General features: G+C 43.9%; 2 protein-coding genes and 1 non-coding gene across 3 annotated transcripts; 2 read left to right on the plus strand and 1 right to left on the minus strand.

Annotated features, from left to right (window-relative positions):
* Positions 1–227: 227 nt before the first annotated feature.
* On the plus strand, positions 228–6,113 carry socs3b (suppressor of cytokine signaling 3b). Its single transcript, XM_061028902.1, has 3 exons — positions 228–1,037; positions 1,912–2,257; positions 2,341–6,113. The coding sequence occupies exons 2-3, from the start codon at positions 2,129–2,131 to the stop codon at positions 2,896–2,898; spliced, it is 687 nt and encodes a 228-aa protein (XP_060884885.1). The 5' UTR covers positions 228–1,037; positions 1,912–2,128; the 3' UTR covers positions 2,899–6,113.
* Positions 6,114–17,641: 11,528 nt separating this feature from the next.
* Positions 17,642–22,500, plus strand: tha1 (threonine aldolase 1). Its single transcript, XM_061029160.1, has 7 exons — positions 17,642–17,973; positions 18,684–18,767; positions 18,863–18,951; positions 19,054–19,239; positions 19,386–19,523; positions 19,675–19,867; positions 22,021–22,500. Exons 1-7 carry the CDS (start codon positions 17,712–17,714, stop codon positions 22,326–22,328), a joined length of 1,260 nt encoding a protein of 419 aa, XP_060885143.1. The 5' UTR covers positions 17,642–17,711; the 3' UTR covers positions 22,329–22,500.
* Positions 22,501–22,931: 431 nt separating this feature from the next.
* On the minus strand, positions 22,932–23,013 carry trnal-uag (transfer RNA leucine (anticodon UAG)). Its single transcript has one exon. It is a non-coding gene; the product is annotated as a tRNA-Leu (tRNA).
* Between the last annotated feature and the right edge of the window lie 239 nt (positions 23,014–23,252).

Genomic DNA, 23,252 nt, shown 5'->3' on the forward strand with positions numbered 1-23,252 from the left:
TTTACCATTTAACTGAAATAAATACAACAACTAATTAAAGAAGGTGGCATTTACAGAGGTGAAAAGTAAGATAAAAAAATAGATAAGATAGAGCTTTATTTATGTGGCGGGAAATCGTTTTGTAGCAGTTGCAGCACAATTTCAAAATAGAAAAAAAATGTAAGTAAAGTCTTTTTTTTTTTTTTTAAATCAATATTTCCAAAATCTGATAACGTTTAAAAATATAGCCTACATATTGTATACTATATGAAATTAATGATGATTTCCATATAGATTTGTATGATTAATAAAACATTAAATGAGCCAAATGTGTACTTTTGTGGGTATTTACCTGACATTTTGTTATTGGGTCATATTTTTCAGATATTCTACCCTATGAATACACATGTGCGCACAAATTGAGCCCAAAAGAATAAAAGTGCAAAGATACAGTGACTTGTTCTGTTTGAAAATCTGTCTTCATGAGGGTTGTCATGTTAATCTACATCCTTAAATAATCTCTGTTCCATTAATTTAACAGTTTTACAAATTACTATCATTTACTGTGTTTTAAGTGCAGATTTCGACTCGTTCATTTGTCAAGAAAAGAACCAACCAATACCAGGAAACAAGTCGGCAAAGGTCACATTATTATTTCTTGGCAATCTGCCACGAGGGAGCGCGAGCCCGTGTGTCTGTTCTTTGCGTGCGCGAGTGTGCGCGAGCGTATTTCCAGGAACCTCTAACCGGAGGGGGGGCGGGGCTTTCCGTAGGAGGCGGAGCGTTCCGAATATCGGCTTTAGGAATCGTCATTGGAAACATCCCACAGTAACCTTTATCCACTCACTGGATCTCTCCAGCTTGATATCGACGCCGCCGCCGCCGCATTCCTCCGCGCAGGAAAAAGAGAAACCCCCCCTTCACACTTTCTGGATACTTTTTTTGTTTGGATTTTAATGCCTGAGTTAATATTTCATCCAGCACTACTCTCGGGTAGTTTGCATAGCTTTTGCTTTGGCGACGAGCGGCTGCGGTGCGGAGCTCAACATAACCGCAAGGTAAGTTCAGCAGACTGAGGGAGAGATGTTTCAGAGCTGCACAAGCCGACAAATAAATAATAATGAAAAAACAAACACAGAGGGTTTACAAATATAAGAGCAGCAGTTCTCCATGTTGCTGCTCGAGGCTCTTGGTGCATTGCAGCCGATAGAAGCGCAGATTAAGGGGGATTTTTTTTTTCTTCTCCATCATATTATGAATAGTGTTTCTGACCTCTACTTCCAGCGGCTCTTTAATGGTGCTGGAACCGTTATGGCGCCTCCTGCTTCCCTCCCGCACTGCTTTTTTAATGCGGGGGGCGGGGGGGGGGGGAGCCCACAGAGGATCAGTGAAAAACGGGACACCTTTTTTTTAAGTCACAGTGAAACCGGAGAATGGGGCCTCTGTATCGCCTCCGAGCCAGGGGAGAAAGGAGGATATTTTGTGAAAAGAGGAAAAAAAAACAAAAAAAAAAAACGCGTCGGACTCTTTCACAGTGACCCCGTTTCTGAAATCCCTTGTTGCGGTACGCCCGATCGAAGACAATTGAAAGCAATCAGGATCCAGTTCCCGTCTGGCTGCACGGTGCAGCAGCATACTAGGATTCATGTAAACCTATATATAACCTTCCTGCTCTGCCCAGTCTTGCCTCACGCATTTGTCACAGTCACCGTAACAGCATTCTGTGAGAGTAAACTGAGAGCTCCAGTGTGGCAAAGTGGTGATTTATCCGTGTCTGTGCTTATGAATGACTCAAGGGAAACTGTGTTGTATGATGCAGCCTGCTTTTCGCATGTGTGCCGCATCAGTCTGTAATCCCTGTGAACCTCCTCTCTCTCTCTCTCTCTCTCTCTCTCTCTCTCTCTCTCTCTCTCTCTCTCTCTCTCTCTCCAGCTGTGTTTAGGTGCTCTCTCCCAGCCCCTCTCTGGATGCATCGGACTCCTCTCCCCCGGGGCCCTGGACCCGGTGTGTGACCCCGCCGCCCTCGCCCCTGTCTCCCTCTCTTCCCTCTCCCTCCGACCCGAGCTGCCCCGCGCCGTTCCACCTCGACACTCCTGTCCCGGGCCCCCTGCCTCGCGGCCAGCGGGCGGAGGCAGGGGGCCATGGCACCATGGTAGCCTCCGGCGGGCAGAACCACCTCGCCATGAGCAGCGTGGCCTCTCCTGTGGGCAGGGTTCACGGGTCAGACTTCACCCCGCATCACTACAAGCCCTTCAGATCACACGCACACTACCAGCAGGTGAGGAACGCCTGAGTTTTTAGCGAAATAGCTCCGTGTAGAGAAATGCCATTATGCGTTCTAATGTAGGTTTTCTCCTTCAGGTGATGCGCGCGTTGCGTAAGCTCCAGGAAAGTGGGTTTTACTGGGGGGCCGTGGGGGGCCGGGAGGCCAGCTCCATGCTGCGCTCTGAACCGCCAGGCACCTTCCTGATCCGTGACTCCTCAGACCACCACTATTTCTTCACCCTCTCTGTCCAGACAACTCGGGGCACCAAGAACCTGCGCATCCACAGCGAGGGAGGCGGCTTTTTCTTACAGCCAGACCCCCAAAACACGCAAGAGCTCCCGCAGTTCGACTGTGTGCTGAAACTTATCGCGCACTACATGGGGAAGGGGCCGGAGGCCGCGAGGAGCAGAGGAGGGGCGTGCGGGGGCAACCCAGGAGAGGCAGGGGTGAAGGGGCGCAGTGTGTATCTGATCCACACCGGGGGCGAGAGGATTCCCTTGGAATTGCGCCGGCCCCTCTCAACGTCGCTCTCGTCCCTGCAGCACATGTGCAGGAGGACCCTGAACGGCCGAAGCTTTGGGGGGTCGGAGAGGACTGAGCGGCTCCCGCAAACACTTAAAGACTTCCTGGAGGAGTACGATGCCCCGATATGACTGACAGGAATCAGAGAGGTTCCCCCCCCCCCCCCCCCCCCCCCCCGTCCAGGACCGGGTGTCTTAAAGGATGCCGCAGAGCAGTTCTCGGTGCACATGTAAAAAAAAAAAATTTAAAAAATGCACACAACGAGATACAGACCAGAATCAGCGTTAGATGCTGACGCGAGGTCAGTATGAGGTCCGATTTTCATTGTGACCAGCTGATCCCAGATCTGGTTCGACACTGACAGACACCAGCTACCCCCTCCTCCCCCCTCCCCCCCGCCCCGCCAACGTGGGGAGACTGGGGTGAAAAGTTGGATTCAGATAACGGTTACCTCGCTGGTCCTGCCTCCTACAAACTGACCACTACTGTGAGAGTGGCAGATGACGCTGAGAGGGTCAAGGGTCAATGTTTCCTAAGACTGACACAGACGCAGAGCAGAGCCTCGTAGAAGATTAACCCGATTGGTAGATATTAACGATGACAACGTGATCAATTAAGGAGGAGTTTCACGTGCTTCAGAAGAAACCTCTCCTCTCCTTCGGTCAGCCTGACATTTACAACACTGTGGATCACTGGACAGAAAGAAAGACGGCAAAAAAAAAAAAGAGAACTGGGGGGGCGTGGGGGTGGTGTGTGTGTGTGTGTGGGGGGGGGGGTGGTGGGGGGGGCAGTGATGGAGGAGCTGACAGAGAAAAGACAGGAGTCCACACGGAGGGAACTAAAGCAGAGAGCGTTGAGTATTTGTTTGCCTGAGTGTGTGTGTGTGTGTGTTTTTGTGTGTTGTGGCAGCGCACACATTTCCATCGCTGCTTCCCGCAAATGTTGCCTCATAGAAGGGGGAGCAGGGTGGTCATGCACGCTAGCTCTGCACACACACACACACACACACACACGCGCGCACACATGCACACACAAACAGGTACAGGCCCATGTGTAGGATTTGTTAGCGTGGGAACAAGAGTGTGGAAAAAGCATTACAAAGCATCTTCTCATTTTGTTTGTTTGTTTGTTTCTCGGTTCTCCTCCATTACCTTCCCCTGCCCAATCCCTCTTCTTTTCTCTTTTTTCAAAAAATGTTTTTTTTTTTTTTTTTTTTTTGGGGTTGAATGTTCGCTTTGACAATGACACAAAACAGGCGGCTGTAGCTGAGACAAAAGCGTTGGCGCGCGACCAAACAAAACAGCGGAACTTATTTTTGTCCGGAGAGGCTGGAAAAAATTGTCAGCGACACTGTAAAGCTCCTTTGGGTGTGATGATGATGATGATGATGATGATGAGGATGAGGATGAGGATCCTAGAGAGAAAAAAGAGGCTGAGGAGAGAGGGGTTGAAAGGAGAAGAAGAAGAGCGGGAAATGGGATTAGCTAAAAGGAAACTAAAGAACTGGGGAGGGGGTTGGGGGGGGGAGTAGTGGGAGGAGACATACTGGTATACAGCTAAACAAAAAACATTGACGTGATTGATGTCTCAGACTTAGAGGAAATGATCAGGCTCAACAGGACGCTGCTCCTGTAAATATAGAACCGAGCTCGCTGAAGGCTATGAAAAGAAAGTTCCGACTGAGTCTGTCTTTTTGGAGCCTCTCACGGTTATTTCTTTTATGTTATCATCTCAAACATATTCCTGTGTGACTAAGCGTCTCTCTCCTTCACGGTTTTCCTCTTGCCTCTTTTCCACACAAGCTTAGTCTTTGTTCCACTCACTCGGAGCTGGTACCAGTGCCTCCTCTGCTGTTTTTGTCCCTTTAAAAAACACACAGAAGCAGAAAGAAATCTAATGCACCGGTTCAACGTAAGTAATGCAAGAGTTCTGGGAGAGCGTACTGAAGTCCTTTCACTCTTTGCAAAGTAGCCACAGTGAAGTGATTCCCGCCGAGCGATCGGTCGTTAGGAAGGCTTTCACTTCTTTGTCTGCCCAGGTGGCTGAAAGGACCAAGGTATATGCTTCACAGCTCTTGCCAGTTCAGAAATGCAAAAAAAAAAAAAAAAAAATAGGAACGGTTTCGAGTGAGTCGAGTCAAGTCATAACAAACAGTGGAAATGAGGCGTTACAGCACAGCCTGTAGTGGATAACAAAGAGGACATTAACTTTTTATGCGGTCGGTTTAATTTCGTCTCTTCCTCTTAAAGTGTTCGCGCCCCATCTGTTCTCCATCGTTACCTCTGAAGCGGGAGTTCGTTTTGTCTGTGTGAATGTCAAAGGAACACAAGACGTCCTTAAAGTGATTCTTTGGGAAAAAAAAAAAAAAAAAAAAAGCCTTTTGTAAAACAGAGACTTGGATTTGATGAACGGTGTGTTTTAACCAGTGCTCATCCTGAACTGTGACCTGATTTTGGAAAGCGGTAGCCTTTTTCACATCATCAACATTTTGTGATCTCGCGTGGCCACTTAAAGCCGGGAGCACAGAGGTATAACAATGTAGTCGTGTTTCCACTGAACTGTCAAGCAATTTTCTAAGCAAACGTTTGAAATTTCACAGAAGAGAAGGAAAAAAAAAGAAAGGCTTTTTCTAATCGACTGGTTTTGCACCAACAAACAAGTCTCATTGCCAAGCGTAGTTTCCTCAGAAGTTTTGAGGCTGAGCTTCACACACGGCTGTAATTTACCAGGAAAAACAGCAGAAGTTGTGTTTGCAAAACCAGAAACAAACAGCGACAGGATTTCTTCTGTACAAGTTTGATCGTTCATGACGACTTGTCGTGGACATTTTTAAAGGTGCATTTTAGCTTTTTCTAAATGTACTGCATCAGATTTTATTAAAACAAAGGCCAACAAAAAAAAAAAAAACACTCAAACAAGAGTCAACCTGCGCAATTTAGGACGTTTGGTCAAATGAAGCCTTTCTTTTCTGATCTTCAAACACAATGCTTTGAAATATGCAAAAAAAAATCTCTATACGTTTGTGGAAACACGACCAATGTGACAAAAAGTTTGTTTTTGTCAAATCTCAAGTCTTATTTTCTCATAAAAAGTTCAAGTTCTTACATGTGTTGCAGCAGCAGTGGACCACACGTGTCTGTGAATCATTTTGTCTTTTATAAAGACTCATAAAAAAAAAAAACAGGCTGGCCACTAGTCTGGCATAATAAAAGCTGTAGTATCTGAAATGACAAAGCATTACAAAAAAAACAAAACAACATAAATGAAAAAGGAACGTTGCACATATTTATATTTCTAAAATATTTCAATAATTTATATTAAAGAGCACTATTTTTACAAAAGTGAAGCAGTTGTCTTGTGTGTTACTTTGCTGTTTTGTTTTCTCTTTCTTACTTCACTGAGTCAATGTTTACTGAACGACCTCTGCTTTACCGTAATTCATTGTAAGGGAGTGTATGACACAACAATGCCCAGGCTTACTAGCAGATTATTAACTGTCAAATAGGGCTCCCTAGTTCAACAAGGTCCTGTTTATTCAGTGTGCCGGCTTCACAAGAGCCGGACCAGCCTGCTTCCACAGACAATACTCGTTCATCATGGGGTTGAAATTACTGCAATCATCACTTCTTGTTTTCTCTGCTGGAGCATTATGGGTAAAATCCATAGGCTGCTAGAGAACATATAGGAAAAGGGGTGGGTGAAAAAAGAAATTCTCAGACATGCCTCGCAGATGCTCACAACACAGTAACAAAGGGATTCCCAGAAGTTAACACACACACACACACACACGCGCGCGCACTCTGACACAGCAGTTACTGTGTAGAAAGCTCACTTTGGGCTGGACTTAACTGGAAAGGAATGCAGCTGGGTTTTATACATCCTGCCTGAGGGGCTGAGTGAGGATGGTGTCCTCCAGAGAGAGAGAGAGAGTGTGTGTGTGTGTGTGTGTGTGTGTTTGTGTGTGTGTGTGTGTGTGTGTGAGGTCAAATAGGTGAAAGGGTCCACGTGGAGGAGATTTATGATGGTCTGTGGTTTTCAACTGATGCAGAGAGTGTGTGTAGATTGCAGTTGGTAAAATAATGCAGGAGGTGAGTCTCTATATTCCTGCCACACACACACACACACACACACATGCGCATACATACACACATACACACATTTCCCATTCCCTGCATACCTACTGTTCTGTCTGAGGCTGGCTTCCAGGAAATGAGGCACTTTAATTGAGTTGACTTTTTACGGCTTTACTGGTGATAGTGTGTGTGAGAGAAAGAGCCCATGAGGTGTATTTGTGTGCGTGTGTGCGTGAGAGTGAGTGATGGGAGGAAAATGAGAGAAAAAGCAGAATTATGCAGGAAGAGAAGGTCAATGAAATCAGGGAACATGAGGTATAAACTCTTCGTTACTGTACTTAAAGCGCCTGTGAGGAGTTTTTAGGAGATTATAAAAAAGACTGAAATTCACACTGATGCCTGGATATGATGTTAAAAACTGAACTGGACCTTTAAGAATGATATTTTCTTTATATTTGAAGTGATTTTTTTTAATGTCTGTTACCAGATGTCACAGGTGATTAACACCATGCTGCCGAAACAGCATTTATTTCAAATGCCATGGCAAAGAACCACAGAGAAACTTTTGTCTGTTAAAATACAGGAAGGGGTTTTTTTTCCATCTTTTTGGGGCTTTTTATGCTTTTATTTAAGGATCTGACAGTGGATAGAGTCAGAGATTGGGGGGGAGGGGGGGAGAGAGAGTTGGGAATGACATGCAGGAAAGGAGCTACAGGTGGGATTTGAACCCAGGCCGCCCACTTGAAAGACCCGCCTCTGTAAATGGGGCGCACGCACAAATAACTATGGCAACTGGCACCCCCCTGGATTTTTTTTCTCCATTAAATATCACTTTGACCTATACTTTGTCCACAGGGAGCGCCAAGAATGAAACAATTAAAGTTCCTCAAAATAGCTTCAAGTAGATTTCTTTCTCTGCTGGAGTAATATTCGAAGCTTGAGCGAAAGGCGACTGGTCTTGGTCGCCTGTTGCCTTTGGGCCAAGCTTCAAACTTGACCTGGATGACTGAGAAGCTACACAGACGACTTGAGTAATAACCAAACATTCCCAGTTTGGTCCCCCCCCCTAGTCAAAAAAAAAAAAAAAAAAGGTCTGTCAACAGCTTTCTAATGCAACAGATTTTCACAATAGAGCAAAGTCAATGTTCATTATATCCAGCTCTTTATTTGGTTATTAGGTTCAGTATACTTTGCACAGGAACAGCTGGTAAAAACAACCCTCTGTTAATACAAACCTTTTCACTTAACTGCAGTAAAGATGTTTCTACTTTAGCTTGAGTCATTTTGTACACAAGTATCTGTAAAAGTAAATAAAGACTGTGTACTTTTGTCCCCACTGTACATTACACCTCTCACAGAGACACACACATGATTCTGGATATGAGGCGTTTGTGGGAGTGAGCGGACAATGTTTAATAACTGTTTTTTCAGCTTACCTCAGTCCAGGTAATTACAATGATTCAAATACTCACTTCCATTGCTCCTTATTTTCTCTATGACACTCACAGGAAAAAATGTGTGTGTTGCGCTTAAAGCTGCTGTTTGTACGCTTGTGTTTGTGTGCAAACGTATGTGGGTGTCACGATTTGTCTATGAGAGGAAGACTGAGTAGGGAAATTATAGACAAGCATGACGTAGTTGGAGAGACAAACAGGAATGAGTGAGCCCTCTTCCCAAAATCCAACCAGAATAATCCAGTTTCACACACAAACACACGCACACACATTGTCTAAATAAGCCAGCTCAGCTCACGATGACTCACTTTATGTTCCCCATAGTTGCCTGGTTAGTGGGGCTGGAATATTTTACTTGTATCATTCGGCCCCTCTCGTGAATCTCACACACTCACAGAAAGTCTTTCCACCATGATTCATTTTTTCGGGTAATGACGTCCCGCGTCCAACTCAACGGTTGTCAACAGAGTCCCATGCCAAGCACAACACCCGGCTCTCTCAGACAACCGAGCTCGACTTTTTCAACAATCAAAACATTCACACCGAGGTTTGGTTTTGTTAATCCAGAGGATGAATGTCTTAACAGTTCGGTGGTTTGACAGATAACAATCTCAGAGTCTGATTGAAAACATCACGTTCTTATGCGTCCTTTTCATTTTTGAGCTGATGCCAATGTCAACGCTGTGGAGCGTTGTAGGTGGAAAGGATATTAAAGGGGTTAGGAATATGCCCTGCATCGAGCAATCCACATTGGTCTTCCAGGAAGGGCCCCAGGTTTGCTGATTATTTCTTCCAGGAAGGCTTTTTGTTGGCTGATCGGCCCCTTATAGGAAAGACGTTTGGTTGGCCCATCAGCTGGAGTATTGTCACAGCCGCTTCTGATAAAGCCAGACCAGCTTCCAGGAAACCAGAGATTTACCCTCCAGCATTCCATCATTCCTTCACCATCAGAGCAGAGACGGAGAGAACGAGATGGAGCAGGAGGGGTATAACAGGGACACGGATCAATAAAAACCATATGGGAAAGCATACAGATAGTCAAATGCACTCAAAAAGGAGTGCATGTGGATGTATGTATTTGTGTGTGTGTGTGTGTGTGTGTGTGTGTGTGTGTGTGTGTGTGTGTGTGTGTGTGTGTGTGTGCGTGTGTGTGTGTGTGTGCAAAGGCATATAAAGACAGTCTTGACCTGCACTCACTGACCTGCTCCTTGTGACACTCTCAAACCACAATATTATTCTAAGCTGACTAAACCACCTCCCCCTCTGCCTGCACATTTGAAACTCATTGTGACTAACTCCATTTTCACTTAAATCGTCACTGAAATGGTTTTCCCGTAACACCTGGACGGACCAACAGAGGGGTGTGTCTTCGCCGTTACTGGCAGGAAGAACAAAGGACACCACCGTGGACGAACTGAGAGGTATGAAAACAGGTTGTTGAAAGCATTTCTTTATGAGCCACATTGTAGTGGGCCCATTGTGTTTTTTCTAAGAGGCTGATTCTTTACACTCTTTTTCCCCTCCGTTCACAGCTGTGCGAGCATAGCGGCAGCGAGGCGTGGATGCCAAATGGCTTACTGTAACAGCATGGAGTCAGACCAAACCCTCTAACACTCTCAGGTGTCACTGCGTCCATGCAGCCTGCACACAGGGCTGCAAGATATTTGAACTCGAGACTGACGCAGGCATGCACACATGAGCTCCAGCATGTGCACATACATATGTGGTGAGTAAGGGGTTTTTGGTCATAACTGAATGGCAACACCCTCGAGGTACCTACAGTGATGAAAGAAATTTGACTTTTTTTCTTCAATCTTAGTCCAAGCTCTTTCATTTTGTTATATAGGGTTAGGGTTAGGGTTTTAACATTAGTTTTAGCTGATTATAATAACACATTCTAGGCATTGTGAGTTGTAGTTGGTGAGCGTTATGTGAGGTGCCCCTAAGAGGGGTATCTGGAAGTCTGAGCCAGCCTCAGCGAGCCGTGACTTGACACAGACGGAGCAAACGGTGAGCCTAAATCCTCAGGAAGAAGTTTTTATGTGGGTTATTAAACAGAATCCATTTCGACTAGGCGAGACCTGCAGGTGAATCTGTGCCCGGCGGGACAGTTAGACTCTGTGGTCAGAGCACCGGACTCTTGTGTGCGCTTGTGTGTACTTTGTAATCAGCTCTAATTGTTCACTATTATTGACAGAACCAACGCAAATCTAACGAAAAACAAATTGGTGTATATTTTGTATTTTAATGTCTTATTTTTTGCTTCATGTTATATGTCCTGAATCTCTAACTAGTCCTCTGTCGCCCCCCGGTGGTGGAACAAACTTCCAAACTCCATTCGATCTGCAGAGTTCCTTTGCACCTTTAAGAAAAAGCCAAAGACCCAGCTCTTTCATGATTACCAACGACCTTAATGATGACGATGATGACGATGGTTTTGTTTGATAGTGAAGATTGTCGATGTTGCGCTCTGCCTGTCAGCACCTGTGTGTCCGATCGGACTTAAAGCCGTTCGTTACTGACATTGTTTCCTCCTTTCTAGATCCTTGCTTGTGTTTGACGTTTCCATCAAACTATTGTTTTTGGCAAAGCAAAAATGTTCTATAGGATTTAGAAATGTTATCTTTGACCTTCTTGTGGCATCATAGAAAAGTTTGTGAGGAATATAAATGACTGTACTTTACATTTCACTGCACATCTGCATGAACATGTGACAAATACAAATCTTGAATCTCTTCTGAATCTCTAAAGAAGTTCAGTAAATCTATGTTTTCTGTTAAAGGTAGAATGTGTGACCTTGTGATCCGATAGGTGTCGCCCCTTGAGCACCAGCACTAAAACCAAAACAAACTGCTGTTTGGTGGCACCTCCGCCATTCTGAAGCCTCCGCTCTCCTACGGCGGCACACCTCCGACCCCTCTCCACTAGCGTTCGCTTGAAGAATTCATCAAATAGAATGCACAGTAATTAAGCTCCATTAAGCACAAGCGCCGGAAAAAATGTTCCTTTGCTCGAGCTGCAATCGCCTGTGGCCTGCCTTGTTGTGTTAGAATGCTAATGTTAGCACACTTAACTCATAGCTTCATATAAGACATACACTGACACGGGAAGGGGCGTGATCTAAAGACACTTACGTGACATCCAAATAAGCAGTGCGAATGCTCTTCTTTTCTCTAGTCGTTTACTAAAACAGCTTCATACGCAATGCCGTCCCGTCTATGTAAACACAGATCTGACAACAATACAGCTGGCGGGACTCAGGCTTCTCACTCATTGTAGACAGTCATGACCCAGACATTTACAGAGGATATACTTCATTTCTGTACGTGTAAAATGTTGGACATGCTTCCTTTAATGTGGAAACATTTCACCTGATGCGTTTACACTTTCGTTTAACAGTAGAAGAAAAGTCAGGACATCACCACTGACATCAACGAGGCACCATGAGTATCTGCAGGGAAGAAATAACTGCCATCCATCTTTCATGGCCATACTGTAGTTGCTGTGTGCTTGGTTTTTAAGGTATCCTGGAACTGTTCCTCCATCATCCACTGATTCCTGGCACCTGTTGGCTGGCCTCTAAAAACCCTGTCAGTCAGGCTCCATCCACTCCTCTTTCTCTCTGCAGGCAGGATCAGCAGCACTGAACAGCCTCAGACGACAACTTCCTTCACTTTTTTTCATTATTTGCACATTGTGGACGTGCATTTCTAAAGAAACTTTTACCTTAGAGGGAAAGCCGGGGGATCGCCGCAGATCCTCTGCACTACATGGAAATCTGCTGAATAGTTGAGAAGTTATTTCAGTTTAAACTAAAGTTGTGAATCATCAACGCACTAGCTCTCTAAAAAACACCCTGTGGATGTGGCTGATAAACACATTTCCATATAGCCTGATAAAAAACTTAAAGAACTTTTATTCGTCACATTTAAATTGTGCCTTTTAAGTTATTTATACACTTCTGTAGATGTGTTTCCAGTAATTACTCCCACATCTGATAACCTGCCTGCACTCACACACACACACACACACACACTGTATCTAAATTAGTCAACACTATACCGTGAGGTTATGATCTGACGGCAGGAGGAAAAGTGTGTGAGAGGGTGTAGGTCTTTGGCTGAAATCAAAGAGGATTCCCTGCTCCTCAGCATTTCTTTATTGATTACACCTTCATTGTGGTTTCTGCATTGGGAAAAAAGTAATTGACCAATTTTTGATGGATTTACAGAAACAGTACCAGCAAGAACTTCAATGTAAGATGTGTTTCTCATGAGTTCATATGACACCACTTTCCTGACTTTGTTTGAAATGACACACTGGAGTTTACAAGGATTTCACTGCAAACTAAAATAAACAAGACTACAATTTAAACTGGACATTTCTAAATACGGACGGTGGCACTTTTCTGACAATAACTGTCAGGCTGTCTCTGTTTCATCTCAACAAGGAGCCAATCGGATTAAAGAAGTCTCAATGCAGAGCCCTCTGGACTTGGTCCATTCAGCCACTGACCTGCCACAGCACACATCCCCCGTCCTACAATTAAACAAAGGGCAAATGGTGAGACCGTCACACTCATTAAGGACTAGTTATTGCCTTAAGGAAATGCTCTTTTTCCTGCAAAATTTGGCATAAGAAAAAAAAACACACGCACACACACATCTCCTCTTTGTGTTTTGCAAAGCAAGGCAAGGGATCACTTTGTTCCAGAAAGAAGAAATAGGGGGTCTGGTGTGCGTGCGTGCAGTGCACCCAGCAGTGCACAGGCTCTGAATGCAAGAGCCAATCAAAGAGCTGTATAGACTCTGAGCCCCCCATGTACTGCTGGTTTTATAGGACCCAGCTTCAGAGAAGTCACATGACTTCCCAGAGAGAGAGAGAGGAGTGGGCAATGTGGGAAAGGAGGATGAAGAGGAGGAGGAGGAGGAGGAGGAGTGAATGAGGGTCAGGAGGTTGACAGGCTCGCTGCGAGGGGTGAATTGAAAATCTGGTAAATGAATGGAGCAGATTGGAGGTAAAAAAGAGACAGATGTAGCTGTTCTCGGAAGTGAAAATGCACAAGCTGATGGTGGTCTATAATTATAGCTGAATGAAGAAAATGAGAAAAAATAACAGAGTGGGTGCATGAGGGAATAACAACAAACAGGCGATAGTGGTTGCAGTTGATTACTATGGCTGGTAATCTTGATGGTCTGGTTAACTCAACCTAAAACTATTTTCACCACAATGCTTTAAAGGAAGGTTCACCTAAAACACACAAACAATCATATTTATCATTTATGAGCGTGCTTTGGTTCCAGCCTCTGGAAATCAATTAAACGTCGCTGGAACAATCAAAGCATCTTAAAATCCTGATGTTTTTTTTTTTTTTTCTTCTATTCGAGCAATTTTCTGGTTTTTACAGCAGAATGTCTCATGGGAGTGTTTATCTGGGGGTAGATTGATTCCAACGAAAAACTGTTCAAAACAAGTTCTGTGGAAACAGTTGACGCTGCTCTGCAAATATAATGAATGAAAGATCGAGAGATCAAGAGCAAAGTATCATTAGCTTACATTGACATTGGATGGAAACAGAAAAATATATCACCATAATACAAACTTAACTGCCCCATTGCCCCCAGTGGTTTGCCCCATTCTGCAGACCTTTGGTCTATGGTCCATTATCATGTGTAGAATCAACAAGCAGCACGGTGCCAATAAATTGCCAAAGCAGGCAAATATTAGCAAAGAAAAGTATTTAAGTTGAAGTGAAACAACCACTTTAAAATCAATATATTTTAAAGGAATTAAGAATAAAACATTTAAAACATGTAAAGGAATAAGGTTAAAGTAAGGGCTAGAGAAAGAAGACATTACATTTATTGATTGAAATGCATAGATTAAAGTTTCTGCATTTAATTATGGTAGAAAATGAAGGGTAAAATCCATGGTCCGTGGAAGGCTTGTTGCAACAGCACACGATGATATTTTAGACATCAGCGTGTTTCCAAATCTGTGGCAACTGTTCTGGAAAGCTGCCCTCCTAATTTGACAAAGCAATGCCCACATGGTGCAAAATGAGATCCATGAAGAAATGCTTTTTTTGCATGATTAATTTGGAGGATCTTGTCCGGCCTGCGCAGAACCCTGACCTTCGCCCCCTTCAAACACCTTTAGGGATAAACAAGAGAGTTGGCTGCTGCGTTTACCAAATCATTACTAGCCAATTCACTACGGCTGAATCACAGACTGAATATATAAAAAAAGTGGACATAACCACTGTGACGTCAGCCATGGGTTCATGGACTACCGTTTGAAGCCTCAAGTTTGTCGTAATGGCCGAAACTGTGTCCACTTATAACCAATAAAGGCAACATTTGGATGAGACGGTACTTGAGAGGCACTAGGGGTTGGCACATTCTGAGCTATCCAAGCTGTACAGTCTGTGCCTGGTGGCTTCTACATCAGCTTAAGATCATTAACAACAGTTTGTGTTACAGAATGAGATTCATAACTTGTAACTTCAAGCCTTGCAATTGCTATGAAGTTGAACTTGAAATACTTAGCCCTAAGGGGATTGACTCGCCTCTGGAATCAGCCTCTAGTGGTGCGTCAAAGAACTGCAGTTTATACCCTTCACAGCATTTCAGCTGAGGTTGCCACTTAGCCTGAATGGCTTGAACGTCTGCAGGAAGAAAAAAAAAATCTTTTGGCAAGCCTTTCAAGAAAGCCGAGGTCACAGTTAAGGACAAGATAACAAACAAGGATGTGGATAATGTTTTCTTTCCCGGCAGCTTTTATTTATCTGTAGGGCACGTACAAATCTAACTTGCAAGAGAGGTTGGGTAATGTGTTTGTGACTTTAAAATAAAAACTTTAAACGTGAAATCAATCAATCAGAGGACTAAATCTGATCTGGCTTTTAAAAAAGTTAAAGAATTTTGAGCCCCCTTTCTCCTTAATCTCCTTAATAGCAACGCATCTGTGAATGTGTGTGTGTCTTTAAAGCAACACATGAGATATGAATGGGGGTGGGGGGGGGGGGGGGGGGGGGTGCTGGTTGTGTGAAATGTGAAACAGATGTCTCGTAGTAACTGATGTCAACACCTTTATGCTGCACAGAAAAGTGGTGTGTATGGAATACCTCATTCGGGGGAAGGCTTCCCATAAACACCTGTTTTGTTCCGGGTAATATCTCTCGTCATGGTGAAGAAATGATGGCCTCAGTGAAAGGAGGAGAGAGAGAGAAACACAGAGAGAAGGGAATACGGAGGGGTGGGGGTGGTGGGGGGGGTCACCTCCATTCCCCTCCGTCTGTGAAAGAGAAGAGCTCATGTGGGATGAACACATTCGTTTATTCATTCGGCCCGTCTATTTTCAGCACAGTGGGTTTATGGTTATTGGAAAGGCGTTGCCGCCTCGCTCCTTCCCAGAAGGAGTCAATATTTCTCCCTCTCCTTCATTTCTCTCTCTCTCTCTGCCTCTTTTTCTCTAATTCAATATTTTCTCCAAAACAACACTCAACCCCCTACAACATAAGCAAGGAATGCTGGGAGGCGTTTGAGAGAAACAAAACACTCAAGCAGAGACTCAGAGAACACACACACACACACACACACACACACACACACACACACACACACACACACACACACACACACACAAACTCTGAGGTAACAGTGCCAACAGTGATCCCGGAAAAACTCCTGCTCAGGAAGTCTCCCACTTTCTCCGTCTTATCACACGTATTCATCAATGCCCTGTCTAATCTCACAGACGCATCTTTATCTCTCTGTGTTCACGGCTTGCGGGACTCTTGAGATCGACTGTGGCCTTTTTACGATGCTGATGTTCGCTAATGACTTTTAATGATGACTTGTTATGGCTCATAAAACCTGCCTCTGTTACTGGCAATATCAACTTTAACTACAGCACGGTGCGGTCCTGATAACACACACTGGGACTTTTATCGGGTGATTAAAATCAGACAAGACAGCATAAGCATGCACATGAGTGGGAAATGTGTGTAAGGGGAGGGAGGGAGGGAGGGAGGGGGGGAGGGGGAGGGGGGTGCTGGTGTTGTGAATCTTGTTGTAGTGGGAATTTGTGGGTCAGAGAGAAAAAAAACTGTCAGGGGGAGGAGGGGGTTGATATGTAATGAGTGAATCTCCCTTGTAGCCTAATATCTGCCTGTGGTAGATAAACTCCCACAAGCCTTCACTTCTAAATATTGACTTAGACCCAGAGGCATGAGGGACCCGGGGCTTTATTGCAGATAGAAATAGAGGGTACGTCTGGATTAAGCCAGTCCAGTTTGGGCCTGAGCTCATTGCCCCATTTTTTGTTTGAGTATATATATATGAATGTGTAATGGGGGAGGGGGGGAGGGGGGGTTGCAAATGTGTTTTCACCTCCGTTCTTGCTCACAGCAGCAGTAACATGAATGCATGATTGGTGACCGGCATTGGTAGAATTAGCTCTACAGCTGTGGGCGGGGGATAAAAGGTCAAGCCCAAACTGGTTTGTGCCCCCTGAAGAATCTGAGGGTGTGACAGTTATTTCAGAGCACTTGTGACCACAGTTCAGTGTAAACACATTGTACACACTCACAGCGCTGGCACAGGAGCAGACGCAGATACACGCAGATCACATGTAGACATTGAGAAAGGCACAGCTCACTTAATGCATGCTTTTTTTTTTAAATGTGACACATTCTGAATGAAAATAAAATAGACGAAGATTTCTAAAAGGGCCATAATAAAAGTGCAAAATGATCCGACTCCGTCACAGATGAGAGAAACGCTTGAAATTGTTTTGTTTTTTTTAATGATGGGAGTGTCTACTGTGGGAGTTTTTGTTTTATTTGATTAAATCTCTAAACTTGCTCTGAACAAATCTGAACAACAAACAAACATAAACTTCTTCAAAGTAATCACAAGTTGATACCAAAGAAGACACAATCATGTTTTATCAATATAACCTCGTCAATAATGTTTTTTTAATTTATTTTTTTACAATGTCCACCAGAAGATGATTTACTTTTTTTTTTTGTTTTAATCAAATGAAGTCTAGGTCAACACCAGGCTGCAGAACTATAACATATGTTTATATAATCGGTTAAAGCTGTAGTCATTTTGGTAGGCTAATTTGTATTTTATCTGAGAGTAAAATAAAAACAGAATATGTTGTAAGAGTTATGTTTCAAACACAAGCTCAATTTGCGAGGAAGTAATTGACTAAATTGTTTTTCATAGGCTATGAAGGCTTATTATTAGCTTTGTTGGGCAAATAGCGCCACCTTGAGGTCCACGCTGCTCAGCGCATGTTGAGAGGGTGATAGGTAATCGATTAACATTCCTTGCAGTGAATTATTGCGAGAACGATCCAAAGTTCACTGTAAACAACGCTGACCTGCATGTTTGTAAGAGGAGCATCATGTCTCTGAAGTGCGGCAGGTTTTTGTTCAGACTTTATGAACACGGTGTCACCGCTTCGAGAGGGGCTGCAGTGCTGGGACGGAGCTCTACGAGGGGGTATTACAACACCGAGAAACCCAGGTGTACAGATGGGACGGCCCGGGTCCGGGTGGTGGACCTCCGCAGCGACACGGTGACAAAGCCGGGGCCAGCGATGAGGCAGGCCATAGCGGAGGCCGAGGTCGGCGATGACGTCATGGCAGAAGACCCGACTGTCAATGGTTAGACTGGAACAGTTAGTACTACTTACTACCAAAGAGGGAATAATTGATAATGTATTATGATACAAAGGTTACCCTGAAGCAAAGTCACATCAGAGGGAGTTATGTTGCCCTGAATATCAGCACTAGTGTGAACTTGACTGTCGCTGAACAGCATAAACACTGTTGCTGCTTTGTTTATGTCCATGGTTACCACAGAGCAGCTACACAGTTTTATGTAGGCAAAACATTTTATTTTTATTTTTTATGACATACCTGATAGATGACAGCAAGATAGAAAGTAGTCCTGAAGTGTGGTCTTGAAATTTCACTGTGAAAAATTAACCATATGTTATAATAATGTTCAGGGACGGGCAACTTTGGTCACAGCGAGGGGCCACATTCATTTAATTCTCACCGCCAGAGGTCCAAATTGTAGGATACAAAAACGATTACAGTCAATTATGTCTCAAATTTAACTCAACATATACCAGTGATCAAATATTATTATGGACATATTTCTGGTTTTCATGATTTCATGGCATATTTTGTCATGTTTTCTTCATGTTTCCAATTAATTGATATGTAAAAATTGACCTGAGGGCCACATTGAGGGTTAATGGGAGCCGCCAGTTGCCCACCCCTGATAATGTTCATGTTTATCAAATAGCTGATGGTGGTGAACATAAATACTTGCGATTAAGTGATACATATTTGAAAAATGTCTGCAGAGTTACAGAAGATAGCGGCCGACATGTTTGGTATGGAGGCTGCGCTGTTCGTTCCCACTGGAACCATGAGTAATCTCATCGCAGGTGAGCTGAGCATTTAAAGAGCGGAGTGGGAATCTATTTTTTTTTTTTTTACGAGGTCAGGGTGGTCCTAAATGTGCACGCATTTCATTATGTAGTGATGGTGCACTGCAGGGAGCGGGGAGACGAGATGATTGTTGGTGATCTGTCCCATTTGCACATCTATGAGCAAGGAGGGAGTGCGCAGGTGAGTGTCATCAGAGCAGCGTACACACACACACACACACACACACACTGGTCAGGTCATCATCTGATCTGCATTCACTGTGTTTTTTTGTTGTTGCCACAGCTGGCTGGTGTCCATGCCACCACGGTGACCACGCTCCCTGATGGAACATTTGACTTGGAGCAGTTAGAATCCAAGATCCGCCACGGTTACCCCGACCCGCACTACCCCCGCTCACGCCTCATATGTGTGGAGAACACACATAACATACAGGGAGGACGTGTGCTGCCTCTGACCTTCCTGCAGGAGGTGTGTTTGTCGATCTTTTTTCTTTTTTTTTTTTTTAGCCAAGTTCATACAGATGGAAAAGACGTTTGAGTGTCAACATGCGAAAGAAGCTGTCTACTTTCATGACATGTCTCATCATCTTTGGTTGGTTTGTTTCCATCTCCGAGGTCCGTGCTCTGGCAGATAGATATGGTCTGTCCGTTCACATGGATGGAGCCAGAGTGATGAACGCTGCTGTGGCCCAGGGAGTGCCTCCATCCACCATACTGCAGCACACACACACCGTCAGTGTTTGCCTCTCCAAGGTGCAACACCAAAACAATGAACCGCACACTCAGAATACACCAGATATGGAGATTGATTTGCGTTTCTTTCTAAAGTCAATATGTTAGCAGAGGCAGACCCCAGAGACAAGCAGACCTTTCTAAAGTCAAAATACATCATGTTTCTTTACAGGGTTTGGGTTCCCCTGTGGGGACCATGCTGGCGGGACCAAAAGACTTCATATCCCATGCGGTCCGGTGCCGTAAAGCCCTTGGTGGAGGGATGCGACAGGCTGGTATTCTTGCAGCAGCTGGAAAACTGTCTCTACTCGAGATGATTGGACGACTCGAGGAGGATCACTGCAATACAAAAACCTTTGCTCAAGGTGAGTAACTCTGCTATCCCCGCAACTGAAGAATTTAGCTGCCAGATATGACAAAACATATAACAGCAACCTTTGCAAACTTCAGTTACACTACTCAGATCAACACTGGAAACAAAGAAGAAATATTTCCCAATATATATTTAATTATTCTACAATTCACTTAGCAGACGCTTTTATTCACAGCAACGTACATCAGAGAGTAAGAACAACACAAGCACAGATCTAGAGAAGACGAAACAATGTCAGTGAGTGCAAACCATCAGCTTTGAGTCAAATTGGACACACAGCTGCTGACAGGCATTGCACAGAGGCAAAGCACAACATTGACGCTGTTCTTGAGAGCTCATCATTAAGGTCGTAGGTGTTCATGAAAGAGATGGGTCTTTAGCTTTTTCTTAAAGGTGCAGAGAGAATCTGCCGATCGAATGGAGTTTGTGAGTTTGTTCCACCACCGGGGGGCGACAGAGGAGAAGAGTCTAGTCAGAGACTTAGGACCCTGTTGTGAAGGTTGGATCAGACGCCTTTCATTGGCAGAGTGTAGTGGGCGGGAGGGAGTGTAGACCTGGATTATAGAGTATAGGTGAGGAGGAGATGTTTTTGTCGCTGTTTTGTAAGCGAGCAGCAGAGGTTTAAATTCGGAGCCAGTGTAAGGAGATGAACAGCGGAGTGACATGTGCTCTTTTAGGAAGGTTGAAGACCAGTCCTGCTGTTGCATTTTGTATCATTTGCAGAGGTTTGATAGTGCATGTAGGAAGACCTGCCATTAGAGAGTTGCAGTAGTCAATGCGTGATATCACAAGAGCCTGTACCAGGAGCTGTGTAGTGTGTTCTGACAGGTAAGGTCTGATCTTCCAGATGTTGTACAGGGCAAATCGACATGACCGGGCAATCGTGGCCACTTGAACCTTTTAAATGTTAGCTGGTCATCAATCATGACACCCAGGTTCCAGGTAGTGTCGAGCAAATTACTAAGACTTGACTCCACACAATAAGACTCAGATGATTCAGGTGGCTTACGTTGATGAAAGTTAGAATACTCATGAGGAGACATGATTCAACATCACACTTCTGTACTCGTGTCTTGCTCAACCACATCTGCCGAACATTTCGAAGGCATTGCATATATCCCAAAAGACATTTTCATTATCAGGGTCATATTGACCCACCTAGACTAATCTGTGACGTCGATTACACTGGAGCAGACCATAAGTCTACCAAACATCCTTGCAGATATCAGGAAAAACAGTTGACACTCTCTAAGCTGTACTTGGTGTTCTAATAACAGCTGTACTCTATCAGGTCTGACTGACATTAGAGAACAGTGAATAAACCTAATTACGTCTGTACATTATAATCTACATAACTACAGAAATTCCACCAACAGGTAGACTTTATTGGTATGAGTTTGGTTGTTCCAAGCTGGATATTGATCTGTGGTTGCATAGAGGGACTGGCTGGGATGACAAGGAGATCAGTCTTTGAAAGGTTGAGTTGAAGGTGCCGTTCATTCATCCATTTATAGATGTCAGCAAGGCATGACCAGATTCTTGCAGAGACTGTAACATGGTCTGGTGGGAATGACAGGAAAAGCTGGGTGTCGTCAGCATAGCAGTAGTATGAGAAGCCATGAGAGCGGATTATTGAACCAAGTGAGCTTGTGTATATGGAGAAGAGAAGGGGACCAATAATTGACCCTTGGGGTACCCCTGTGGATAAACTGTGCACTTCTGACACTTCTCCCTTCCAAGACACTCGAAAAGATTGTCAGATCCTGAGATGCCAAGTTCAGAGAGCGTGGATAAGAGGATTTGATGGTTAACTGTGTCAACGGCAGCAATAAAATAGGATGTTCTATGTTAACGTGAAGATATGGCAATGCAGGGCAATGGAAATAATTCATAGACATACATTTTAACATTTTTAAAGTTATAAAAGTATGTGGACAGAAAATGTTAAACATCCAAATTAAAAACTTTTCTTTGTTGATTGTAAATGAATTCACTTGGCCCACCTGCAGTTCTGTCAGAGCAGCTTTAACATGGGTATCACTGGAGTAGCTCATATTACTGTCTATGAAAATCGCATCATTAAATAACTACCTGCTCTCTTAGTCCTATGCCTAACTCATTTGCTCTTTGTCATCCCTCTCCTAGCATTGATTGACTGTGACCCTCCCCTTTTCAATGTCGATATGGCTGCAGTGGAGACAAACATCCTGCGTTTCCGCCTACAGGAGCCCACCTTTAGCCCCTCTGAGTTCTGTGAGCGCATGGGCCAAGTTGGTGAGGGAGAGGAGGCCGTGCTTGGACAGGGCATTATAGTTCTCATGTACCCTCATTATGGAAACTCAGTTCGTGCTGTGTGGCATCTTGGGATTTCCCCTGAAGATACACAGCTGGCCATCCAGAAAATGCAATTTGTGGCTTCTCAGTTCTTAAAGGAGAAGCTCCGGGCACAGTGAATACTGATAGCTTCCGAGATGTCTACTGGGACTGATAAGAAAGGTTGAGGGAAATACACACTGGATGAGATCTGGAGTTTTTTTTTATTGCACATGTCTTTATATGATAATTTTCACCTGAATCAGTTTTTTATTCTCAAGATTGTAATACCATTAAATCTGTTACACCGTTGTTTTTTGATCATAGTTCTTTTTCTTCAGTATTTTGCCCTCAACTCTTTAGAAATGTCATATTTGTATTTAAAGAACTGATACTGGGGCCATTATGATCACGGATATGAGCTCAAACTTTCTTGCCACATGACATTTGGGACAGTTTTGTTTGATTTCAGTTTTGGGAGTTTTATTACAATAAAGAAAATACCAGCTGTATCCAGCTATAATTTAAGGACATGAAAACATTTTGTTACAGGACATGGTTTGTACAACCATATGGACACAAGATGGCAATGTTGTCTCAGTCATTGCAAGTGACCTCAGGCGTGAACGTAAGAGAAGATTAAATACATTTATCTTACTAAAAGTACCTCCGTTCCAGGGTTACACGTTTGATATTGTTTTTGTATGGATGATGAAATCAAAATAAGGCAAATTAAAACGATTTGGCAGCGGTGGGATTCGAACCCACGCCATCGAAATGACTGGAGCCTAAATCCAGCGCCTTAGACCACTCGGCCACGCTACCTCGTCCCATTCACTACGCAGGACAAATATTTTATACGCCAACAATTCAATATGACTTCATGGGCATTTCTTTTACATATTGTGATACTACACACTGTTAATATTTCGAAAGCTTGCTGCAAAATAAAGCCAGCTTAACGTTGTGTTTGCAGTGTATTTCGGGTGACATTTCAGCAGCTGCACTAGTCCTAGTTTAAATGCTTTGTCAGAAATTCCTGTGAAAGTCTCTTCAGATTTCCC

Source organism: Labrus mixtus, chromosome 21 (genome assembly GCF_963584025.1).
Source record: "Labrus mixtus chromosome 21, fLabMix1.1, whole genome shotgun sequence".
Classification (NCBI taxonomy): Eukaryota; Metazoa; Chordata; class Actinopteri; order Labriformes; family Labridae; genus Labrus; species Labrus mixtus.